Raw genomic sequence first — 21,529 nt, forward strand, 5'->3', positions numbered from 1 at the left:
AGATGGAGCATGATCTCAATGAATGGTGGAATAGGCTTGAGAGGCTAAATGGATTTGAGGAAAAACTTTTTTACTCAGTGGGTAGTGACGGTCTGGAATGCGCTGCCTGGGAGGCTGGTGGAGGCGGGATGCCTCACATAGAACCATAGAAAATTACAGCTCAGAAACAGGCCTTTTGGCCCTTCTTGTCTGTGCCGAACCATTTTTTGCCTAGTCCCACTCACCTGCACTTGGACCATATCCCTCCACACCCCTCTCATCCATGAACCAGTCCAAGTTTTTCTTAAATGTTAAAAGTGACCCCGCATTTACCACTTTATCCGGCAGCTCATTCCACACTCCCACCACTCTCTGCGTGAAGAAGCTCCCCCTAATATTCCCTTTCAACTTTTCTCCTTTCATCCTTAACCCATGCCCTCTGGTTTTTTTCTCCCCTAGCCTCAGCGGAAAAAGCCTGCTTGCATTCACTCTATCTATACCCATCAAAATCTTATACACCTCTATCAAATCACCCCTCAATCTTCTACGCTCCAGGGAATAAAGTCCCAACCTATTCAATCTCTCTCTGTAACTCAGCTTCTCAAGTCCCGGCAACATCCTTGTGAACCTTCTCTGCACTCTTTCAACCTTAAAAAGTACCTGGATGAGCACTTGGCATGCCATAACATTCACGGCTATGGGCCAAGTGCTGGCAAGTGGGATTAGGTGGACAGGTCAGGGCCTTTCATGCATTGGTGCAGACCCAATGGGCTGAAGAGCCTCTATTGCACTGTAGTATTCTGTGATTCTGTCCTAATCCTGTTTCTATGCTCCACAATAAACTTGGCAAAATACCCAGATTGTCATCGTTGAAAACTGAAATCCAAAGGTTTAGTGTACTGATGTAGTGGATTGACAGCACACAGGCAATTTAGAAATCCGCAGCCTCATTTCTTCAACAAAAATGGGTTCTGAGAGTGCAACTTATTATCACACCGAACTGGGGAAATCAAGTCCTGTGTCCATAACAGTCGTAGCACCAATTTACACTTTCTACATGTAGTTTGTTATGAAGCTTTTTTAAGTACCATTCAGGCATTTATAAATCAAATTATAGATTTTTATGAAGGTTCAAAATAATATTTCAAATAACTTTAAATAGTCACAATGATAGTCTCCAAAGATGTGCAGGTTAGGTGGATTGGCCATGCTAAATTTCCACTTAATGTCAGGGAGACTAGCAGGGTAAACACGTGGGGTTACGGGGATAGGGCCTGGGTGGGATTGTTGTCGGTGCAGGCTCAATGGGCTGAATGGCCTCCTTCTGCACTGTCGGGATTCCGTGGTATCATACTGCTGAAAAATATAGAAAACAAAGAAAATATTGGCTTGTATGTCATCGGTGGTGTGCTGTTCACAACGATATTTCCACTCGTGTCAGGAGTTGACTCCTATGGGATTAAAATTAAAATTTATATTTATAATGCCGGCAGTGGACAATCATGTGGTGGGGGGGGAAACTTTTTATTGGTGAAACCTGCCATCAGATGACAAAGCAGCAGGTACAGATGGACAATAAAAAAACTTCCTGGTCAGTTTCTTTATAGTCCACCTGTACCTGCTGCATTGTCACGGACAGGCATGCTCTGCATCATGGCTACCACTTTGCTGTTGTTACATTTATTGTTGCCACACTTCATCATCCCAGCCATTCCCCCAAAACCTTCCCTGCATCACTCCGCACCTTATTTTATTGCATGTCATTCACTCAGACCTAATTCCCACCCCCATCCCCAATCACATCCTCTAATGTTGGCAGGTGGACAGAGACCAGCTTCATGGTTTAGCAATGCCTCCCTGCAGGTTCTCCTCCAGGCCACCAGATGCAGGCAAGTGGTGTTCCTTCCCACGGATGGCAACAGAAGACCCTTCCACCTGACCAAGGTAGCCTGGACAGAGGTTGCAGAGGAGATGAGCAACTAGCAGAGATCATAGAAGACCCTAAGACCAGTGCAGGAAATGACTTGTTCTAATCTGTCAGGATAGATGTAAGGTTGCATCTTACAAAAGGTTCTCTTGTGGGAACATCAATGAATTTATATTTGCCAGTGGGCAGCGGGGCCAGGTGGATGAATGTGTGATCCGCCTCAGTACCACCTGGCAATTGAGGCCAAAGTGTCTGTCAGTTGAGCTTATGCTGTGTGAGTGGTTGGATGCAATGTGTGACTGAGGGGCCAGTATGTGTGTGTGATGGTGGTGTGTGTAGTGGGGGAATGTGAAGACAAGGGGTTTACGTGACACTTAACACGTCACTAACTCTGCATGTTATCATGCAGGTCAAACAGACCCACAACATGAGGGTAAAGTTAGAGTTGCAGACATGGAAGTTCTCATCCTTGAGAGAAGGAGGATCTACAGCTCACAGGAAAGAAGATAGGCTGAGCAGTCACAGATAGTGAGGCTAGAATAGCCAGGTGTAAATGTAAAAATGCCCCCAACCTTGTGCTGATACATGGGCGCACAGGAGGCTTTTTGATTTGATTTAATTTATTATTGTCACATATATTAGTATACAGTGAAAGGTATTGTTTCTTGTGCGCTATACAGACAAAGCATACCGTACATAGAGAAGGAAACAAGAGTGTGCAGAATGTCATTGTTAGAGAGTTTAAAAGAGTTAAAGTGAAGTTTTAGAAGCATAGAATGAAAGTAAAAGATAGAATTAGAAGGTATGCTAGGCACAGCTTGCAAAAGGTCAACTCCCTCCAGCGCCATCTTAAAACCACAAGGCTTGCGAGGACATGTACTCCTACTATGATAAAGTCCTCACATTCCCAAGACCACAGGCACAGTAGCAGCCTGAAGACTTCACGTCTGGGGATGAAGACACAAGACAGAGAATGCCCCATCATCTGCCTCATCAACAACCTCCATCAATGCAGTTACCATCCACATAAATCGCAGAGGGTGTTTAGAATTAGGGTCACAATCTGGTGCTCACAGCACAGACTCAGAGAGACCCTAAAGATGCTGGATACTCGGCTCCAGCTGAGCCCAATGTTGACAATGAGTCTCATTTCATGGCCACAAGAAGTCTGCTGGAGATGCAGCATGAAGTAAGGAAGCATATGGCAGATTATACACAGGGATTATGTGCGGCTTTGCACAGGTGCTAAATGATAGGGAGCTCAGGATTGTGCTTGGGTTCAGAATGGGGGATGTTTAATGAAGCAATCACCCAAATCTATGTTTGGGCTAACGGGAGGACTTTGAATAGTGTGGAGGAGCAGAGGGATCTAGGTGTATGTGTGCATAGATCCCTGAAAGTTGGGAATCAAGTAGATAAGGTTGTTAAGAAGGCATATGGTGTCTTGGCGTTTATTGGTAGGGGGATTGAATTTAGGAGTCGTAGCGTTATGTTGCAACTGTACACAACTCTGGTGCGGCCGCACTTGGAGTACTGTGTGCAGTTCTGGTCCCCACATTACAGGAAGGATGTGGAGGCTTTGGAGAGGGTGCAGAGGAGGTTTACCAGGATGTTGCCTGGTATGGAGGGGAGATCCTATGAGGAGAGGCTGAGGGATTTGGGATTGTTTTCGCTGGAAAGGCGGCGGCTAAGAGGGGATCTTATTGAAACATATAAGATGATTAGAGGTTTAGATAGGGTGGATAGTGATAGCCTTTTTCCTCTGATGGAGAAATCCAGCACGAGGGGGCATGGCTTTAAATTGAGGGGGGGTAGTTATAGAACCGATGTCAGGGGTAGGTTCTTTACCCAGAGGGTGGTGAGGGATTGGAATGCCCTGCCAGCATCAGTAGTAAATGCGCCTAGTTTGGGGGCGTTTAAGAGATCCGTAGATAGGTTCATGGACGAAAAGAAATTGGTTTAGGTTGGAGGGTCACAGTTTTTTTTTAACTGGTCGGTGCAACATCGTGGGCCGAAGGGCCTGTTCTGCGCTGTAATGTTCTATGTTCTATGTTCTAATACCTAACTGCATCCCCCTTCCCCCACAAAAGGACAGGACAGTGTTGACAGAGTTAAAATATCAGGATATGGCAATCTGGTAACATTCATTCAATGTAGATTTTACTTATAGCACTCCTTTTGGGCGAGTAGGAATAGGAATGCTCCCTCCACCTCCCCAAGTGAATCAAGGAAGCCTTCAGGCTACCCACCACCGCCCCCCCCCCCCCCCCCCCCCCCCCGCTCCCCCCAAACTTCACCTTTGCTCTACAGCCCTCCTGAGCACAAATTTTCTCCCATCCGTGCAGATCATTCTCCAGTGCGAATGATTCCTTCCCAATGCTGGAGAACATTCCCAACTGTCCCTGGTTACAGTCTCCTGCTCCTTGCATTCACTCCCAACCACCAGCTGTCAGGTAGGAGGCAACCCGCTATATGTTAATGACCACTGCTATTACGATTGGCAAGGCCTCCACAGCCCTGGCTTGCCGGCTCTTTGGTTGTTTTTCCAATTTCCCTCACACCTTCCCCAGATCCTCATTATAAGGGCTCTCTTCATCCCAATATGGAGACTTCATTGGTTGGAAGAATTATAAGATAACCACCACCTCAATCAGAAGGAGTGTTTGGGGCTTTGGCTCATGGAGTGGGAGGGAATAAAACAGCAACTGTTGTCATCTTTTCCTTTATTCTTTCATGGGATGTGGGAATCTCTGTCAAGGCCAACATTTGTTGCTCATCCCTAATTGTCCTTGAACTGAGTGGTTTGCTAGCTCATTTCAGGGGGCAGTTAAGAGAAAACCACATTGCTGGGGTCTGGAGACAAATGTAGGCCCAGACCAGCTAAGGATGGCAGACTTCCTTCCGTAAAGGACATAAGTGAACCAGGTGGATTGTGTCTGCTATGCTGGGATATGAAGGTTCCAGGGAAGGAAATCAGATATTAAGAGTGTTGGAAGATGTCCCTTTGAATGTTGTGTTTAACAACACAATTACATTGAACGTGTTGAATATGGAGGCTGGTGAGGGTTAAAGAATGTAGCTAAAGTACAGGGATGGAATTTACCAATGTAGATGAGATGTGGAGATGCTGGTGTTGGACTGGGGTGGGCACAGTAAGAAGTCTCACAACACCAGGTTAAAGTCCAACAGGTTTACTTGATAGCACGAGCTTTTGGAGCGCTGCGCCTTCATCAGGTGAGTGGAGAGTTGGGTTCACAAACAGAGCATATATAGACACAGACTCAATTGCAAGATAATGGTTGGATTGCGAGTCTTAACAGGTAATGAAATGAACATTTGTTGGTCCAAACTTATCTTTACTTTTGACAATCAATTGTCCATTTCAATGCTGGAAATTATTTACCTTCCACAGCAGATGTACTTTTCTATTTCCCTGAGAATCAAGATTTATAATCTGTCTCCAAAGGGCTGGTCCTTTCATTGGTTCTGGAAACAACAAGGAGGAGAGAAAAATAAACAAAAGAACTCTATTTACGCCATTAATTTCATGTTTTACTTTAATACACCAAGTCAGTCCATTCATCTCAATGCTTCCATTATTTGTAGTTACTTTGAAATCAGGTCTACTGACTCTTTTTCTTTGATGTTTTCCAAGTTTCTTATCCACTTCTGCAGGATCGTTGTGTTAACAAGCAATCATACATTGCTACCATTGCGAATGTCAAATTGGAACCTTGAGGTTAACGTGTACAGTGTTAAAAAGGGTAAGCTCAGGGCAGAAAGGAAATTGTGGAAAGGTTGAGAACATAGGAAGAATATGTTTGTTACAATTCAAAACTTTGCTCACCAAAGTCAGGGTGAGTGTCAGAGAGGATTCTGGGAGAAGTCAACTCAATCACCGCGACTGTACTGTGGTTAGCTGAAAAACCCCTCCAGTGACAAACAGGAGGAAAATCATCCAGCAGAGGTGGCAGAGGAGGATTCTGGGAGAAGTCACCTCAGTCACCTCGACTATACTGTGGTTAGCCGAAGAACGCGTGTCAAGGAGCGATTAAGCCTGAGACACTGCATTAGAGTTTCCCTCCCTCCCTCCTCCTTGAACCAAAAAAAAGATACTGTGAGGAGGACAAGCAAGGTAAGATTCTTATTCTTATATCTTTCTTAAGTGTACAAGGGCAGAGATGGCAGTTAGGGCAGAGATATGCTCCTCCTGCCAGATGTGGGAGATCAGTGAGCTTTCTAGCATCCCCGATGACTATGTCTGCGGGAAGTGTGACCAGCTGCAGCTCCTCACAGACCGCGTAGTTCAGTTGAAGCAGTAGCTGGACACATTGTGGAGCACACAGGGAGCAGAGAGTGTGATAGACAGTAGTTTCAGGGAGGTGGTCACACCACAGGTTCAGACAGGTAGATGGGTGACCATCAGGAGAGACAGGCAGGTAAGGCAGGAGTCTCCTGTGGCTATTCCCCTCTCAAACAGATATATCATTTTGGATATTGTTGAGGGGGAATCGCCTCTCAGGGGAAAGTACCAGCAGCAGCTAGGCCTGTGGCACCATAACTAGATCTGCTGTAGAGCAGGGTCGGGCTAAGTCCAAGTGAGTAATAGCAGTAGGAGACCCAATAGTCGGGGCACAGACAGGCATTTCTGTGGCCGCAAACGAGACTCTAGGATGGTGTGTTGCCTCCCTGGTGCCAGGGTCCTAGATGTCTCTAAGTGGGTACAGGGCATCCTGAAATGGAAAGGTAAACAGATGTCATTGTCCACATTAGCACTAATGACATAGGCAGGAAGAGGGAAGAGGTCCTGCAAAGTGAATTCAGGGAGTTAGGTAGGGAGCTAAAAAGCAGGATCTCTAGGGTAGTCATCTCAGGATTACTCCCCATGCCATGTGCTAGTGAGGCTTGGAACAGGGAGATATTACAGTTGAACAGTTGGCTAAAGAACTGGTGTAGGAGGGAGGGCTTTAGATATGTGGATCACTGGGATGTCTTCTGGAGAAGATGGTATCTGTACAAGAAGGACGGGTTGCACCGGAACTGGAGGAGCACCAATATCCTGGGTGGGAGGTTTGCTATTGCTGTTCGGGAGAGTTTAAACTAGTGTGGCGGGCGTTGGGAACCGGAACAGCAGGCCAGTAAGTGTAGAGACTGGAGAAAGAAGTGAGACTGAGATAAACATAGCGCAGAGTAAGAACAGGCAGAGAGAGACTGCGGGGCTCGGCAGGACTGGAGGTCTGGAGTGTGTTTGTTTCAATGCAAAAAGTATAACAGATAAAACAGATGAACTGAGAGCTTGCATTACTGCATGGAATTATGATGTTATTGTAATTATGGAGGCATGGTTAAAGGAGGGACAGGACTGGCAGCTTAACATTCAGAGATATCGTTGTTTTAGACAGGACAGAAGGGGAAACAAAAAAGAGGTGGGGGAGTTGCATTGCTGTTTGCTGTTTTTTTTAGTTAGGGCATCATGATCAGCACAGGCTTGGAGGGCCGAAGGGCCTTTTCCTGTGCTGTATATTTCTTTGTTCTTTGTATCAAAGTCTGATGAGAAAATATGCTTATAGCAGTGGAGAGCTTGAATTGTCAGTAACTCATTATTGGTCGCATTGATGACAAACAACAATTTTGTTCCTGTGCTTTGTTTGAAATTTTAGTTTTAAAATCTTGAATGTCCTTAGTAATATGTTTGTCAAAGTCTTAATACATACTAGCAGCAGGTGTTAATCCAGTTTCCTTTGAACTCCAGTCACTCCAAAAGGAGTGACTTTCACCAATGCATCGCACAGCAACTGTATAATTGGTGTGGGGTTTGAGATTCTTAATTACATATGAAGTGTTATAAATTTTTTCTTCTTCTGTTACCTAAGAAAATGCAAGTGGTACATATAATTAACAATATATAATCCAAAGAGTTATGGTAGAATAACTTGCCTTGTTTGCTCTAACAATTGTTCCAATAGTAATTTAGGATCAAAGAACTGAGAAACAGTGGTGCCTCATGCAGACAGGTCTTTCACTTTATATTCTCTGACTTTTTACCTTCAAAAATGATTTAGCTTCCAGATACCACACCATAAATGAAAAAAAAATTGCAACTTTCTCATCTATTCAAAGGTCTAAAGTAAATAGTAAACTGCTGCCTCAGAGCTCCAGGAGTCCGGGTTCAATTCCGGCCTTGAGTGACTGTGTGGAGTTTGTACGTTCTCTCCGTGTCTGCGTGGGTTTCCTCCGGGTGCTTCAGTTTCCTCCACAATCCAAAGGTGTGCGAGTTAGGTTGATTGGCCATGGTAAATTTCCCCTTCATGTCAGGAGGACTAACTAGGGTAAATAAGTAGGGTTAAGGGGATAAGGCCTGGGTGGGATGCTCTGACAGAGAGTCAGTGCAGGTTTGATGGGCCGAGTGGCTTCATTCTACACTGGAGGGATTCTATGGTTCTATGATAAATCACTGCTACCCTTGGCAAGTTTCTGTCCAAACACTCAGTGAGTAGAAAGGTGTTTCAAGTAAGCACTTACTACAATCTATTTCCATCACTGCCTCTTTAACATTCTAGATTTAATTATTGAAATAAATCATTTTGTTATGGTAAACAAGATTGGGTGAAAGAGAAAATCTCACAAAGGCACTTTTAATGTGAAGGCAAATTGTTGTCACGAATAAGTTGCTTTCTAATCTATTAGTTACATGTTACTATTATATGGAATATTATATAGAATTTACAACACAGGTTACATGTTACTTCAAAAGAGTGGCTGACAGTTGATGAAAGTGGTTCCATACCTGAATCCATTTGCCTGTACCAGCCATTTGGTATTGGAGCCCACAGACTAACACGAGTGTTGGTGGCTTCTCTGTAGGTTTATGCCAGGTTACAAGCAAAGACCTCGATTGACCCAGGATAGAATGAACAATAACTTTCTGAGGAGGATTAGTTTTCCCTGCATTGAAGAATATACCAGTCATCAGCCAACTTATCCTGCATTTATTACAACTTCAAAAATCAAATAATGATAACAACCTTCACCCCAGATCAAATTAGTCGTAATTAAGTGAAGGTGTTCTTGGCTACAAATGGCAAAATGCTAGGAACCCATAGGAGATGTATTTTGACGGCAGGAGTAAGTTTTGAACATTCCGTGTTGGGTTGGCCTGCTGACAGGTTCCTGCCTCTGTGCACTTTTGCCAGAGTCGGGCTAGATGTGGTAGTAGTTTCCTCTCTAGAAGCAGCAGGCAGGTAATTGGGATCGTTTATAGGCAATTTGGGACAGCTAAACAGGACCAAGCAACCTTGTGAATGGGACACAGCTTCCCCCCCTCAAGCACTGCTGAGCTGTGAGGAGGATGCAGAGATGCTTCAGCATGATTTGTACAGGCTGAGCGCGTGGGCATATGCATGGCAGATGCAGTATAATGTGGATAAATGTGAGGTTATCCACTTTGGTAGCGATAACAGGAAGACAGGTTATTACTTGAATGGGTGTAAATTAAGAGAGGTGGATACTCAACAAAACCTTGGAGTCCTCGTGCATCAGTTACTGAAAGTAAATGCGCAAGTACAGCAAACAGTAAAAAAGACAAATGATATGTTGGCCTTCATAATGAGAAATTTGGTTTGGTGCAATTGTATAGGGCATTGGTGAGGCACATTTGGAGTATTGTGTGTAGTTTTGGTGTCCTTATCTGAGGAAGGATATCCTTGCCATAGAGGGAGTACAGCAAAGGTTTACCAGGCTAATTCCTGGGATGGCAGGTCTGTCATGTGAGGAGATACTAAGTCGGTTAGAATTGTATTCACTGGAGTTTAGAAGAGTGAGATGGGATCTCGTAGAAACTTATAAAATTCTAACAGGATTAGACAGGGTAGATTCAGAAAGAATGTTTCCAATGGTGGGGGAGTCCAGAACTAGGTGCCATAGTTTGAGGATGAAGGGTGAACCTTTTAGAACTGAGGTGAGGAGAAATTTCTTCACCCAGAGGGTGGTGAATGTGTGGAATTCACTACCACAGAATGTAGTTGCAGCCAATGTCTGATTTCAAGAAGAAATTAGATAAAGCTCTCGGGAGTAAACGGATCAAGGGATACGGGGTGGAAGGGGGAATCAGGATATTGAATTTGATGATCAGACATGATCAAAATAAATGGTAGAGCATGCTCAAAGGGCCAGATGGCCTACTCCTGCTTTTAGTTTCTATGTTTCTATGACACCTACCCCCATCTCCCACACTGCTGCCCTCTCGCACTGCCCTTGTCCCCACAATGCTCCAAAGAACAAAGAAAATTACAGCACAGGAACAGGCCCTTCGACCCTCCAAGCCTGCACTGACCATGCTGCCCAACTGAACTAGAACCCCATACCCTGCCAGGAACCATATACCTCTATTCCCTTCCTATTCATGTATTTGTCAAGACGCCCCTTAAAAGTCACTATCGTATCTGCTTCCACTACCTCCCCCGGCAGCGAGTTCCAGGCACCCACCACCCTCTGTGTAAAAAAACTTGCCTCGTACATCTCCTTTAAACCTAGCCCCTCGTACCTTAAACCTATGCCCCCTAGTAATTGACTCTTTCACCCTGGGAAAAAGCTTCTGTCTACCACTCTGTCCATGCCCCTCATAATCTTGTAGACTTTTATCAAGTCGCCCCCTCAACCTCCGTCATTCCAATGAGAACAAACCAAGTTTCTCTAATCTCCCCTCATAGCTAATGCCCTCCATACCAGGCAGCATCCTGGTAAATCTTTTCTGTATCCTCTCTAAAGTCTCCACATCCTTCTGGTAGTGTGGCGACCAGAAGTGAACACTATATTCCAAGTGCCGCCTAACTAAGGTTCTATAAAGCTGCTACATGACTTGCCAATTTTTAAACTCAGTGACCCAGCTGATGAAGGCAAGCATGTCGTATGCCTTCTTCACTACCTTCTCCACCTGCATTGTCACTTTCAATGACCTGTGTACCTGTACACCCAGATCCCTCTGCCTATCAATACTCTGCCATTTACTGTATATTTCCTATCTATATTATACCTCCCAAAATGCATTATCTCACATTTGTCCAGATTAAACTCCATCTGCCATCTCTCCGCCCAAGTCTCCAACGGATCTATATCCTGCTGTATTCTTTGACTGTCCTCATCGCTGTCCGCAATTCCACCAACCTTTGTGTCGTCCACAAACTTATTAATCAAACCAGTTACATTTTCTTCCAAATCATTTATATATATTACAAACAGCAAAGGTCCCAGCACTGACCCCTGAGGAACGCCACATGTCACAGCTCTCCATTCAGAAATACACCTTCCACTGCTACCCTCTCTCTTCTATGACCACCTGCACTGTGTTCCCCCACCCCACCCCCACACTGTCGGCTCCCCACAAGGGGGACAGGATGGTGGTCAAGGTAGGAGTTTCAAACAACGGGCCTGAAGGCAGAGAAGGGAAAAGATTGATAATTGGAGGAGAGGGTGGTGGATTGTTGAGGCTGGGTGTTTGGGGTGGGTGGGGGGGGGGGGGGGGGGGGGAGCGGGAAGGGGGTGCAATTATGAGCAGCTCCAAAAATGAAGGTTGCAAAAGATGGTTCTGAACATGGAGAAAGGGGTGGGTAAACTGGGAATTAAGTTTGCTTAGGAATCCGGGAGGAAACATTCCTGCTCCCCCTAGCCCACAAGCAGTTCTGGTTAATCTCTTCCAAGCAACAGTCCCACCTTCCTTTAGCTGCTGTGTTTCCTAAGGCCTGGGAACTAGGTCAGCCAGTCAGCATTAAAGCTGGGAGAGAGATAAAATCAGAGGCTCACAGCTTCATGAAAGTATTTAAATGAGGTACCCATCTCTTGGGAGTATGTTGGTCACCCACAACCCATTCTAACTCTGTTAAAACTGGAGTGGATAAGATTGAGGTATGTGGATTTGGATTTGAGATGTTGGTAAAATTTCCCCTATTATCTGTGTTGACTTGTATTATATCCCTGCTAAATGTACCTCAATGATTTATTTATCAATTGCTTTGATTACTTTCTGGATTTATCCCTCGAATTCTGTCCTCAACATCAAGCTGCACAAATGAACTACATGGGTAACAGCAGCAAGCTGTACTCACATTGTACAGAAAATAGACCAGAGATTCTCCATGACTGCAAGGAGCCCCTGATTGTGGAATTATCCTGACACATTTTGTTTCTTTGATCCCAATATCCCCACTTTCCCCAAGGAACTGGATCTGCCATTGACCAACCAATATTGATCAACCAGACCGAGTGTGTGACACACACTTAACTAACAGAAAGCAAAGAGTGGGGGTAAATGGGTGTTTTTCTGGTTGGTGATCAGTGACTAGTGACGTGCCTCAGGGATCAGTTTTGGGGCCGCAATTGTTTACAATTTACATAGATGATTTGGAGTTGGGGACCAAGTGTAGTGTGTCAAAATTCACAGATAACAATAAGATGAGAGGCAGAGCAAAGTGTGCAGAGGATGCTGAAAGTCTGCAAAAGGATATAGTTGGCCTAAGTGAGTGGGCAAGGATCTGGCAGATGGAGTACAGGGGTGTTGGTAAATGTGAGGTCATCCATTTTGGTAGGAATAACAGCAAAATGGATTATTATTTAAATGATAAAAAAATTGCAGCATGTTGCTGTGCAGAGGGACCTGGGTGTCCTTGTGCATGAATCACAAAAAGTTGGTTTGCAGGTGCAGCAAGTAATTAAGAAGGCAAATGGAATTTTGTCCTTCATTGCTAGAGGGATGGAGTTTAAAGACAGCGAGATTATGTTGCAGCTATATAAGGTGCTAGTGAGGCCACACCTGGAGTACTGTGTACAGTTTTGGTCTCCTTACTTGAGAAAGGATATACTGGAACTGGAGGGGGTACAGAGGAGATTCACTAGGTTGATTCAGGAAGGTGAAAGGGTTGGCTTATAAGGAGAAACTAAGTAGGCTGGGACTATACTCATTGGAGTTTAGAAGAATGAGGGGGGAAACTTATAGAAACATATAAAATTATGAAGGGAATAGATAGGATAGAAGCAGGGAGGTTGTTTCCACTGGCAGGTGAAAGTAGAACTAGGGGGCATAGCCTCAAAATAAGGGGGAGCAGATTTAGGACTGAGTTGAGGAGGAACTTCTTCACCCAAAGGTTTGTGAATCTGTGGAATTCCCTGCCCAGTGAAGCAGTTGAGGCTACCTCATTGAATGTTTTTAAGGCAAAGAAAGACAGATTTTTGATCAGTGAAGGAATTAAGGATTATGTTGAGCAGGCGGGTAAGTGGAGCTGAGTCCACAAAAAGATCAGCCATGATCTTATTGAATGGCGGAGCAGGTTTGAGGGGCCAGATGGCCTACTCCTGCTCCTAGTTCTTATGTTCTTCTGTAGCTGCGAAAAAGAGACAAACGATTCAGAATATGTCTACATTGTGCATCACTCATTTATCTCCTATTTTTGAACTGTCTGTAAATTGAAAACTAGAATTTTTCTCTTATCTGTTTATCTATTGTGGGGTAGGTAGGACTTAGGCTGGTTTTTATTAAATAGTCATTTGATATTGAATAGTTCATCTTTGTGTGCATGGCTTTGGTATTGTCATTTGAAAAACAAGTGTGCAATACAAAAAATATTATTATGAACTATGTTCCATTTCCCCCCACATTGTGTGACATGTTCATGCTTATAACCAGCTGTAAAAATGACCATACGATATAGATTGTTGTATGAAATATTGATAATTACAAGTGTGCCAAGTGTTCAGGACTAAAGGATCAGACTGAGCTTTCCCAAGAGCGTTCTGTGCCATTACAATGAGTCTAAGATTTTCACTGATGTGTATTCGTGGAAACATAAAGGAACAGGTGTTCTTCAAGGTAACACAGGTGTCATTTTTCCATTGATTTCTGAAAAACAAATAAAAACTTGCATGCAACTTTCAAATAAAAGTTCTCTCAAATAAAACATTTACTTGTATTTACTGGTTTTACAAAACTTCATGAGGCCAATCTCCCTCCCCAGTGCCGACCAGATTGCAAACCACACCAGAAGTGCAATCCACCACCCTGACATCATCATTGTCTAACCTATCATTTAGCCCCCATTACCAAGAGATGGAAGTACAGTGAGTGCACAAAGAGGCACGCCCTTAGGTTTCTTCACCCTTTCCAAATCTATTCATATCTGCCTGAGCTGTAGCTGCCCTCTGGTGGTCCTCGGGCTTTGTCTGCTGTGAATGTGTTTGCATTGATGTCACAGATGAAATGAGACAAACTCCAAGCTAAAGATCAGGTGGCCCTGCAATCTGTCCTGGAATAACTGGTGCCATTGTGGGATAAGGAGTAGGAATGTAGGAATGACAAATAATGCTGGGGAAATGAAAGGTGACTGTCAGCTTTCTCCTTTTATTCAAGTTGGGTTGGAGCAATTGTCTGACTGGGGGAACAGATATTTGTGCCTCAGGGAGAACCAACTGATGTAAAGGCAAAGAGATCTAATGTGCAGTGAGGCATATGTAGTGCACTGAAGAAGTTGGACATGACCTGAAGGTATGGAAAAATGACAGTGGTGACAATGAGAGATGCTTAAAGGAGAACATAAGAACTAGGAGCAGGAGTAGACAATTCAGCCCCTCGAACCTGCTCCACCATTCGATATAATCATGGCTGAACTTGTCTCTGCCTGAACTCCACTTTCCTGCCCATTCTTCATAACCTTTCAGCCCATTGCTAATTAAAATCTGTCTATCTCCTCCTTGAATTGGCTCAATGTCCTGGCATCCACTCTGGGGTAATGAATTTCACAGATTCACTATGCTTTGAGAGAAGTAGATTCTCCTCATCTCTGTTTCAAATCTACTACCCCTTTTCCTAAAGCTATGACTGCTCGTTCTAGATTGCCCCACAAAGGGAAGCATCTACTCTATGTCTACTTTGTCAATACCTTTTATCATCTTATATACCTCAATTAGATCTCCTCTCATTCTTCTAAACTCTAGACAGTATAGACCTAAACTGCTCAATCTCTCGTCATAAGACAAATCTCTCATCTCTGGAATCAATCTAGTGAACCTCCTCTGAACTGCCACTAATGCACTTACATCCTTCCTCAAATATAGGGACCAAAACTGTTTCTGCTGCCAGTATTGAGAAATCCTCCAAGTGACAGCCTCAACAAAGTTCCATTTTATGATCTTCTGTCTCCAAAGCAATCTTTTTGGACAGGGAAAGTTATTCAGGGCAATGTAAGCTACCGCTCTGTGTAATGCATATTTCATTGCCCCTCCTGATGTTCTTAGGCAGAAATGGAGCCATTGAAGATGCCTGTAATTCTCTCTGTGACAACTTTAGTACAGGCTTGTGTCTTTATTAGCACATTTCAGCTTGCATTGTGCAACTCAGATGCTGCATTATCTTGTTAGTCAGGGGTACAGTTTATCAACAATAGCCATTTGTCACTTGAATCTCTCCCTTGAGCAGAGGTGAATGTTCCTGAGGACATAGGCTTGACAACTTGCTGCACTTTTGACGATGGCATAGGGAGCTCTTTGGTGATGCTCAGATACTATTTGAATACATGTGAAAAGTTCCTGTCTATTCAGATATGACAGGATGGCCCCAGCTGATAACCTGAAAAGATGCATTACTGTGTCCTTTTTAGGGCCATTGGCTAGGGCCTTGCTGTGTCTTATCAAATATTCAATGAATCACTCTTAAAGAATTTAATGTATACTTGGGGCCTGATTTTACCATTTTCATTCTAAGTGCTGAATCTGGGCGTAATTTAGATCCGATTTAGAAATCTGCTCTCAGGCGCCCCCATACACACTCAGCCTGAAAAAAAAATTGCGGGTCCCATTCGTGCTGTGGGCGGGGCTTAGCGCGCCCAAAACGACCGAAGCTCTGAACTGCGCATGTGCAGTTAAAAAAAGCATTTGAAAAAGCGCACCTGTGTCAAATGGCTCCCGGACCACAGAAAGTGAAGAAAGTGGCTCGGAAGCGAAAAGCGGGAGCGATGGCACCCACAGACATCACAGTCCCCCTTATCCATCCACCCACCCCCCCCGCTACCCAGTCCGATCGCGACTCCCTGCTCCCTTCACCCCCACCCCACCGATCGCCCGCAGAGTGGCAGCGGACCCCCCTGTACCCTCCCCCACCAGAGATATATCCCCCCCCCCATACAGTGAGCGATCGGGCCACCCCCTCCCCACCAGAGATACATCTTACCCACCTCCCTTCTCCCCCCACCACCCCCCCCCCCCTGCCAGAGAACGATCTGGCCTCATTCACCCCCTCCAGAGGAACATCTGACCCGCCTCCTTCTCCCTCCCCACCAGATAATGATCAGCCCTCCCCCATACCCTCCCCCCCACCCCCCACCACCAGACAACGACCGGGCCTCCCTCCTCCCCCCTCCCCACCAGAGATACATCTGACCCGCCTCCTCCTCCTCCCCCCACCCCAACCAGACAATGATCTGGCCTCACTCCCCTCCCCTCCCAACCAGAGAATGATCTGGCCTCACTCCCCTCCCCACCCCCCAACCAGAGAATGATCTGACCCGCCTCCCTCCTCCCCCCCCACCACCGATCTGAGTCAGAGAGCTGTTGGAAGCGCTGAACCCGCCTCTTCAGCAGCTGGTGTGCCCGATTCAGACTTTTATTCAGCAGGTTCATTTTGGCGCGATTCTGGATTGGCAAACACGGTGGTAGAGGGGGAAATGCTGATAAAGTTGGGCGGGCAGTTCATTAATTTAATTGAAATACATGCAAATACATTTAAATCGCCGTTGCGCCTGTTTCGGGCGCGAAGCAGATCACGGCCATTCCCGGATTTCGGTAAAGTGACCATCTGCGCAGACGCGGGCACGGATCGCATTAATGGCCTCACACCCGACTTTACCACGTTTCCGAAAACGGGCGCAACGCCATGGTAAAATAGGGCCCTTGGTGTTAGAATCATATATTTAAGACTGAACTTTTCTTTCACAGAATGGAAGAGTCATGGCATGATTTGTACATTTGGGGTTTTTTTAAGGTCATAAGTTCATCTTGGAACTGTCAACAGGCTTTTTCCAAGAAACCACCTGATCTTTCTGGTACTTGAGGAAGATCTTGATTGTTTTGAATTGCAATCACTCAATCACTTTAATTGGGGGGGGGGGGGGGGGAGGTGGACACTGAAAAGTACACTTGCTGGATATCACGGGGAGAGAGAAAAAAACTGAAGTTGTGAACGGGCTGGTTTTGAAGGCAGTCTTGTTGAACACCAAGCTGAGAAAGGAAGGCTGCATTCACTGTCTCTCTCTGTCTGTCTCTACCTTGCCTGAAATTTTGTGTCTAGTATTGTAAGGAATAATCATTAAGACAACATATATTGGAAGGAATAATTATTAGGACAAGTAGGAGATAATAATTAACATAGAAGAGATAATCACTACTTGAGAAGCTCTCATATATCACATATCTTATTAAGCATACACATGGATACTCACATAAATGAACATAAAGGCTGAAAGAAGTCAAGCAAACACACAGAAGCTGAAAGTAATTTCTTAAATAAACGTGAGAAAGTCAGACAACGGGAAAAAAGACTTGGCATAGCAGGATGCCCTACAATGGTTGAACAAGCAACAACCTTGGCTGATTAGACAATAAACTTCAGATAAGAAGGCAGGATGTAACCACAGTGATATCATAGCACATTCATTAGTGAAAAAACAGAAAGAAGGCAGATAACGTAGGTCTAGTAAATCATGGTGGCTAACGAAAAGTGGCCTTGGGGTCTGCAACAAAAAAACCTTGACTGTAAGATAAGAATGATGAAATATGAAGCTAAATGTGGAGAAAAAGGACTGTCAGAGCACTGGTTTTTTGGATTCGTCTGGAAATCCCGGCTTTATTGAAATGTATTAGCTAATAAAGCCTTGCTGCCTGGAAGATCACGACTCAGACTCTCTATTCTGATTGATGAACTCTTCTTGCCGTCCACGGGGAACCACGGCAAATCTGGCGCTTGCGAGCAGGGCAGAGTTGAGGTCGTCCGGTGACTCAACCCCGGAGGGATCGAGGGAGACGGTGGTCCGACCGGAACCGAGAAGTCCCCAGCCGGCCTTCTGTCAACAAGGTAAGCAGACTTGCATGCATGTAAATCCTTGTTGTCAGAAAGGGGTTTTCGAGGCCTGGCGCACCCGGTTCTCCACTGGTCCTGGATCTCACCTGCCCAAAAGATAACCTGCATTGGTAAAGTTAAAATTGTGTAAAATATTGAGAGACTGAGTCTGATCGGAAGGGTAAATTTTGCATGTAAAAAGCACGCTTTAGTTTTATGTACTGTATTGTCCACGAATGGGTAAAAAGTGAGACGCTACAAAAACCGAACGCTAATTGATGCAATTAGGTTAGTCGAGCGGTTTGGAGCGGGCTTCCAGGTTACGACTTGCCCAAGGAGAGTAAGTGTAGGCAAGCCTGCCAGTCCAAACCTACCCAGGATCTCGGAGAGAGAGATGTCAGCCGAGAGGAAGGAGAGATCTAGGAGAGATTGGTCTCCTACCTGATATAGTAATTAAGGACCTACGTTGATCGCCGGAAGAAGAGAGGGGATAGGTAGTGAAATAAAGTAAAGGGGCTACAAGGAGAAGCCTGAAAAGGTTGATCTGGAATAGCGGTGTAAGCAGCTGTTGGTAAATGTGGAGTGTAAAGCAGGATCACGACAGTGATGAATCACGTAGGAATATTGCAGTAATAGATTTCTTAAGTAGTGGTGTTAACACATTTTTTTAGAGAAGATCTAGTAAAAATAGTTGGAGGAGGTTTTAGGGAGTGGTATGAGGGTGAGAGAAATGCCCTGCTAAGAAGAATAAGTGAAGTAGTTAATTTGGAGGAAGTGAATAAGGAGTGGCCATACGTAAATTGGGACGAAATAATATACAAAAATTGGACGAGTGAAGCAGTAGAAGAAACATTGACAGAATTAATAGAAGAAATCAGACCAAGTAAGGCTTTGTTGGAAATCAGTGAGCAAGTGGAGGCATATTATCCACTAGCAGAAGAAAAAGGATTATCACCAGGAGAGGGAAGAACAGGGAAGCAAATACTGAGACCTCGGTTGGAAATACAGGTGTCAGTCAGGGAAGTGCAGTGGGAAGATAGTCCAAGGACAGAAAAAGGGAAAACAGTATATCGCATAAAAATAACAATAGTGCCAAATACCAACATATCAGAAAATATTAAGCCGCAAGGTAGTGCAAAGAAACAGAACATGCCATATCAAATTAAGACACCGGTGGAAATTCTGGGAGAAAAGTACCCAGCCCTGAAAGGAAACATAGCCCATATCTCCCAAAAATGGACCAAAAGAACAAGTAAATTAAACACACAGTGGCCAGAGGGAGGCACCTGGTGTACAGAAAGATGTGAGGATCAGAAAGGACTGGAAAAGAACTATAAACTAAGGGATAAATCACAAAAGAGAAATCAGAAAAGAAGAAAAGAATTGGAGATACTAACATTATTTGAAAAGGAAGGAAAAGAGAAAAAGCGCATATGGAAAATGCAAATGCCAGTTCAGATTCAGGAAAAGGAAAACTTGAAAGACCCAAATATAGCCCCGCCCCCTTATAAGGAAAACCAAGATTTTGCTGGGCTGTATCCAGTAATAAAGGGGACAGTGAATTTTGAGGGGGAATATGAAGAAAGGGACATGACCCGCGAACAATGGGCAAAGCAGGAGGTGGAAAGAAAGGTAAAAAGGGAAGAAGAAGGTGCTAAAGTGGAAGGAGAACTGGATAACATACGCCGTATGAGGCAAGAGTTAGAGGAAGAGTTGGTTCGGGTAAGGGTGTTAAAATGGGCAAATAGAAAAATGGAGGAAGAACAGAGTAAAAAAGGTGAGGAGGCAGTGGACAGTGAGGCAAGGTGTGAAGAGGAGGAGGGTAAGGAAGAATGGGATGAAAAATGTAAATATAGCAAGGGAAGTGCAGGAGGAAAAGGACAGGGACAGGGAAAGGCACCCTATCAGAACCAGAGGGGACAAAACCAAGGATATAATCAAGGCCCCAGGCAGGGAGGACCACCTGGCCCTCCAGGGGTATGCTGGGGATGTGGGGAAACAGGACACATAAAGAGGAATTGTCCCCAAAACAGCTATAGACAAGGAGGTCAACAACAAATGAGTCAGCAAATGATGCAAGTGCCAACCAGTGACTGCCCAATGAGTCAGGGGCCAGTAAATCATCAGAGTTTCCTATAGGGAGGCCCAGAGAACCCCGAAATGGTAGGCCAGTATGTACAAATAACGGACACAGCAAATCAAGAACCTGTAATCAATGTTAGAATAGGGGGCGTTGAGATCCCCATGATGATAGATACAGGAGCTACTTGTACGTGCATGCAAGAAAAATATGCAGGACACCTACCATTGTCAGGTCAGTTTGTAAAAACTATGGGGTTCTCGGGGAAAGCAGTATTGACTCAAATGACGATGCCGGTGCCTATCACCGTTGGAAACAAAACCACTCATGTGCCTGTGTTAGTATGCAATAAAACACCATTGAATTTGTTAGGCCGGGATGCAATCTTAGGGTTAGGGTTAAAATTAGAGTGTACAACTCAAGGAATTAATCTGACGGGCATGTACGTAATTAGGGTAAGGGGAGAAGAGTGGGCCAATGTATATTGGCTAGGGGACATAGAAGAACAAATTAAAAAGCAGGTATGGGAAATTTGGGGGACATTTGTAGAGGCACAGATTCCAGACGCCGAATGGCCAAAAACTGAACTACATAGCACAATGATTTTTGATAAAATACAACAGTCAGAGATACAGGAGAAGTGGAATAAAGAGGCAGGACAAGAACAGGAAATAAATTCAGACAGCATTTTAATCGGACCAGAGGGAGCAGCCCTCACAATTAGAAAGAATGAATGGGTCAGAAAATGGTTCTCAGTGCCTGAGACAGAACCACATGTTACGCTAAAGGTGAATCCTGATTACAGACCAAAGGATTTGGGACTTATGACGTTTAGGGCACAGGAACTGGAATTTATTAAAGCAAACAATGAGAATATTTGGATGTCGACTGACGGACAAATGATGAAAATATCTGTTAATGCAAGGATGACTGGAAGACCAAAAGAGGTAAAAATAGAGTTAAAAGATAAAGAAGTAGAGCAAGAATGGACAGCAAAGTTAGAAAAAGATTTAGATTCTCTCCCTGAGGAATTGTGGTCAAAGAACGACACAGATGTAGGCAAAGTTAAAACAGCTACCCCAGTCGAAGTAAAATTGAAGCCAGGATGTCAAGGACCTTATAAACCACAATATCCAATCAAGGCAGAAGCAGTAAAAGGCATAAGAGAAACAATCAGAGGATTAGTAGACGCAGGGGTGTTAAAAGAAACCCGAAGTAAATGTAACACACCCTTATTACCAGTTAAAAAGGCAGATGGGGAAAAGTGGAGGTTAGTACACGACCTGAGAGCAGTTAATGAAGTAGTTGAAAATATGCCAGTAGAAGTCCCTAACCCCTACACCTTATTGACTAACATACCGTCTGAAAGCAGATGGTTTACAGTAATAGACTTATGCTCAGCATTTTTCAGTGTGCCCTTGGCACAAGCGAGTCAGTACTTATTTGCTTT

The 21,529-nt window shown here is 44.4% G+C and overlaps 1 protein-coding gene across 4 annotated transcripts in view; it reads right to left on the bottom strand.

Moving 5' to 3' along the window:
• Nucleotides 1-21,529, bottom strand: part of LOC144497591 (interleukin-6 receptor subunit beta-like) — a 113,092-nt gene that overhangs the window by 36,850 nt on the left and 54,713 nt on the right. For all 4 annotated transcript variants that reach the window (XM_078219045.1, XM_078219040.1, XM_078219047.1 and 1 more), the window contains 4 exons: nt 13,633-13,793; nt 8,694-8,851; nt 7,621-7,774; nt 5,310-5,392 (listed from right to left, as the gene is read on the bottom strand). In XM_078219045.1, the coding sequence (XP_078075171.1) occupies nt 5,310-5,392; nt 7,621-7,774; nt 8,694-8,851; nt 13,633-13,793 (556 nt within the window). The remainder of the gene's footprint in view (nt 1-5,309; nt 5,393-7,620; nt 7,775-8,693; nt 8,852-13,632; nt 13,794-21,529) is intronic.

The sequence above is a fragment of the Mustelus asterias genome, chromosome 1, assembly GCF_964213995.1.
Source record: "Mustelus asterias chromosome 1, sMusAst1.hap1.1, whole genome shotgun sequence".
In the NCBI taxonomy this organism is placed as follows: domain Eukaryota; kingdom Metazoa; phylum Chordata; class Chondrichthyes; order Carcharhiniformes; family Triakidae; genus Mustelus; species Mustelus asterias.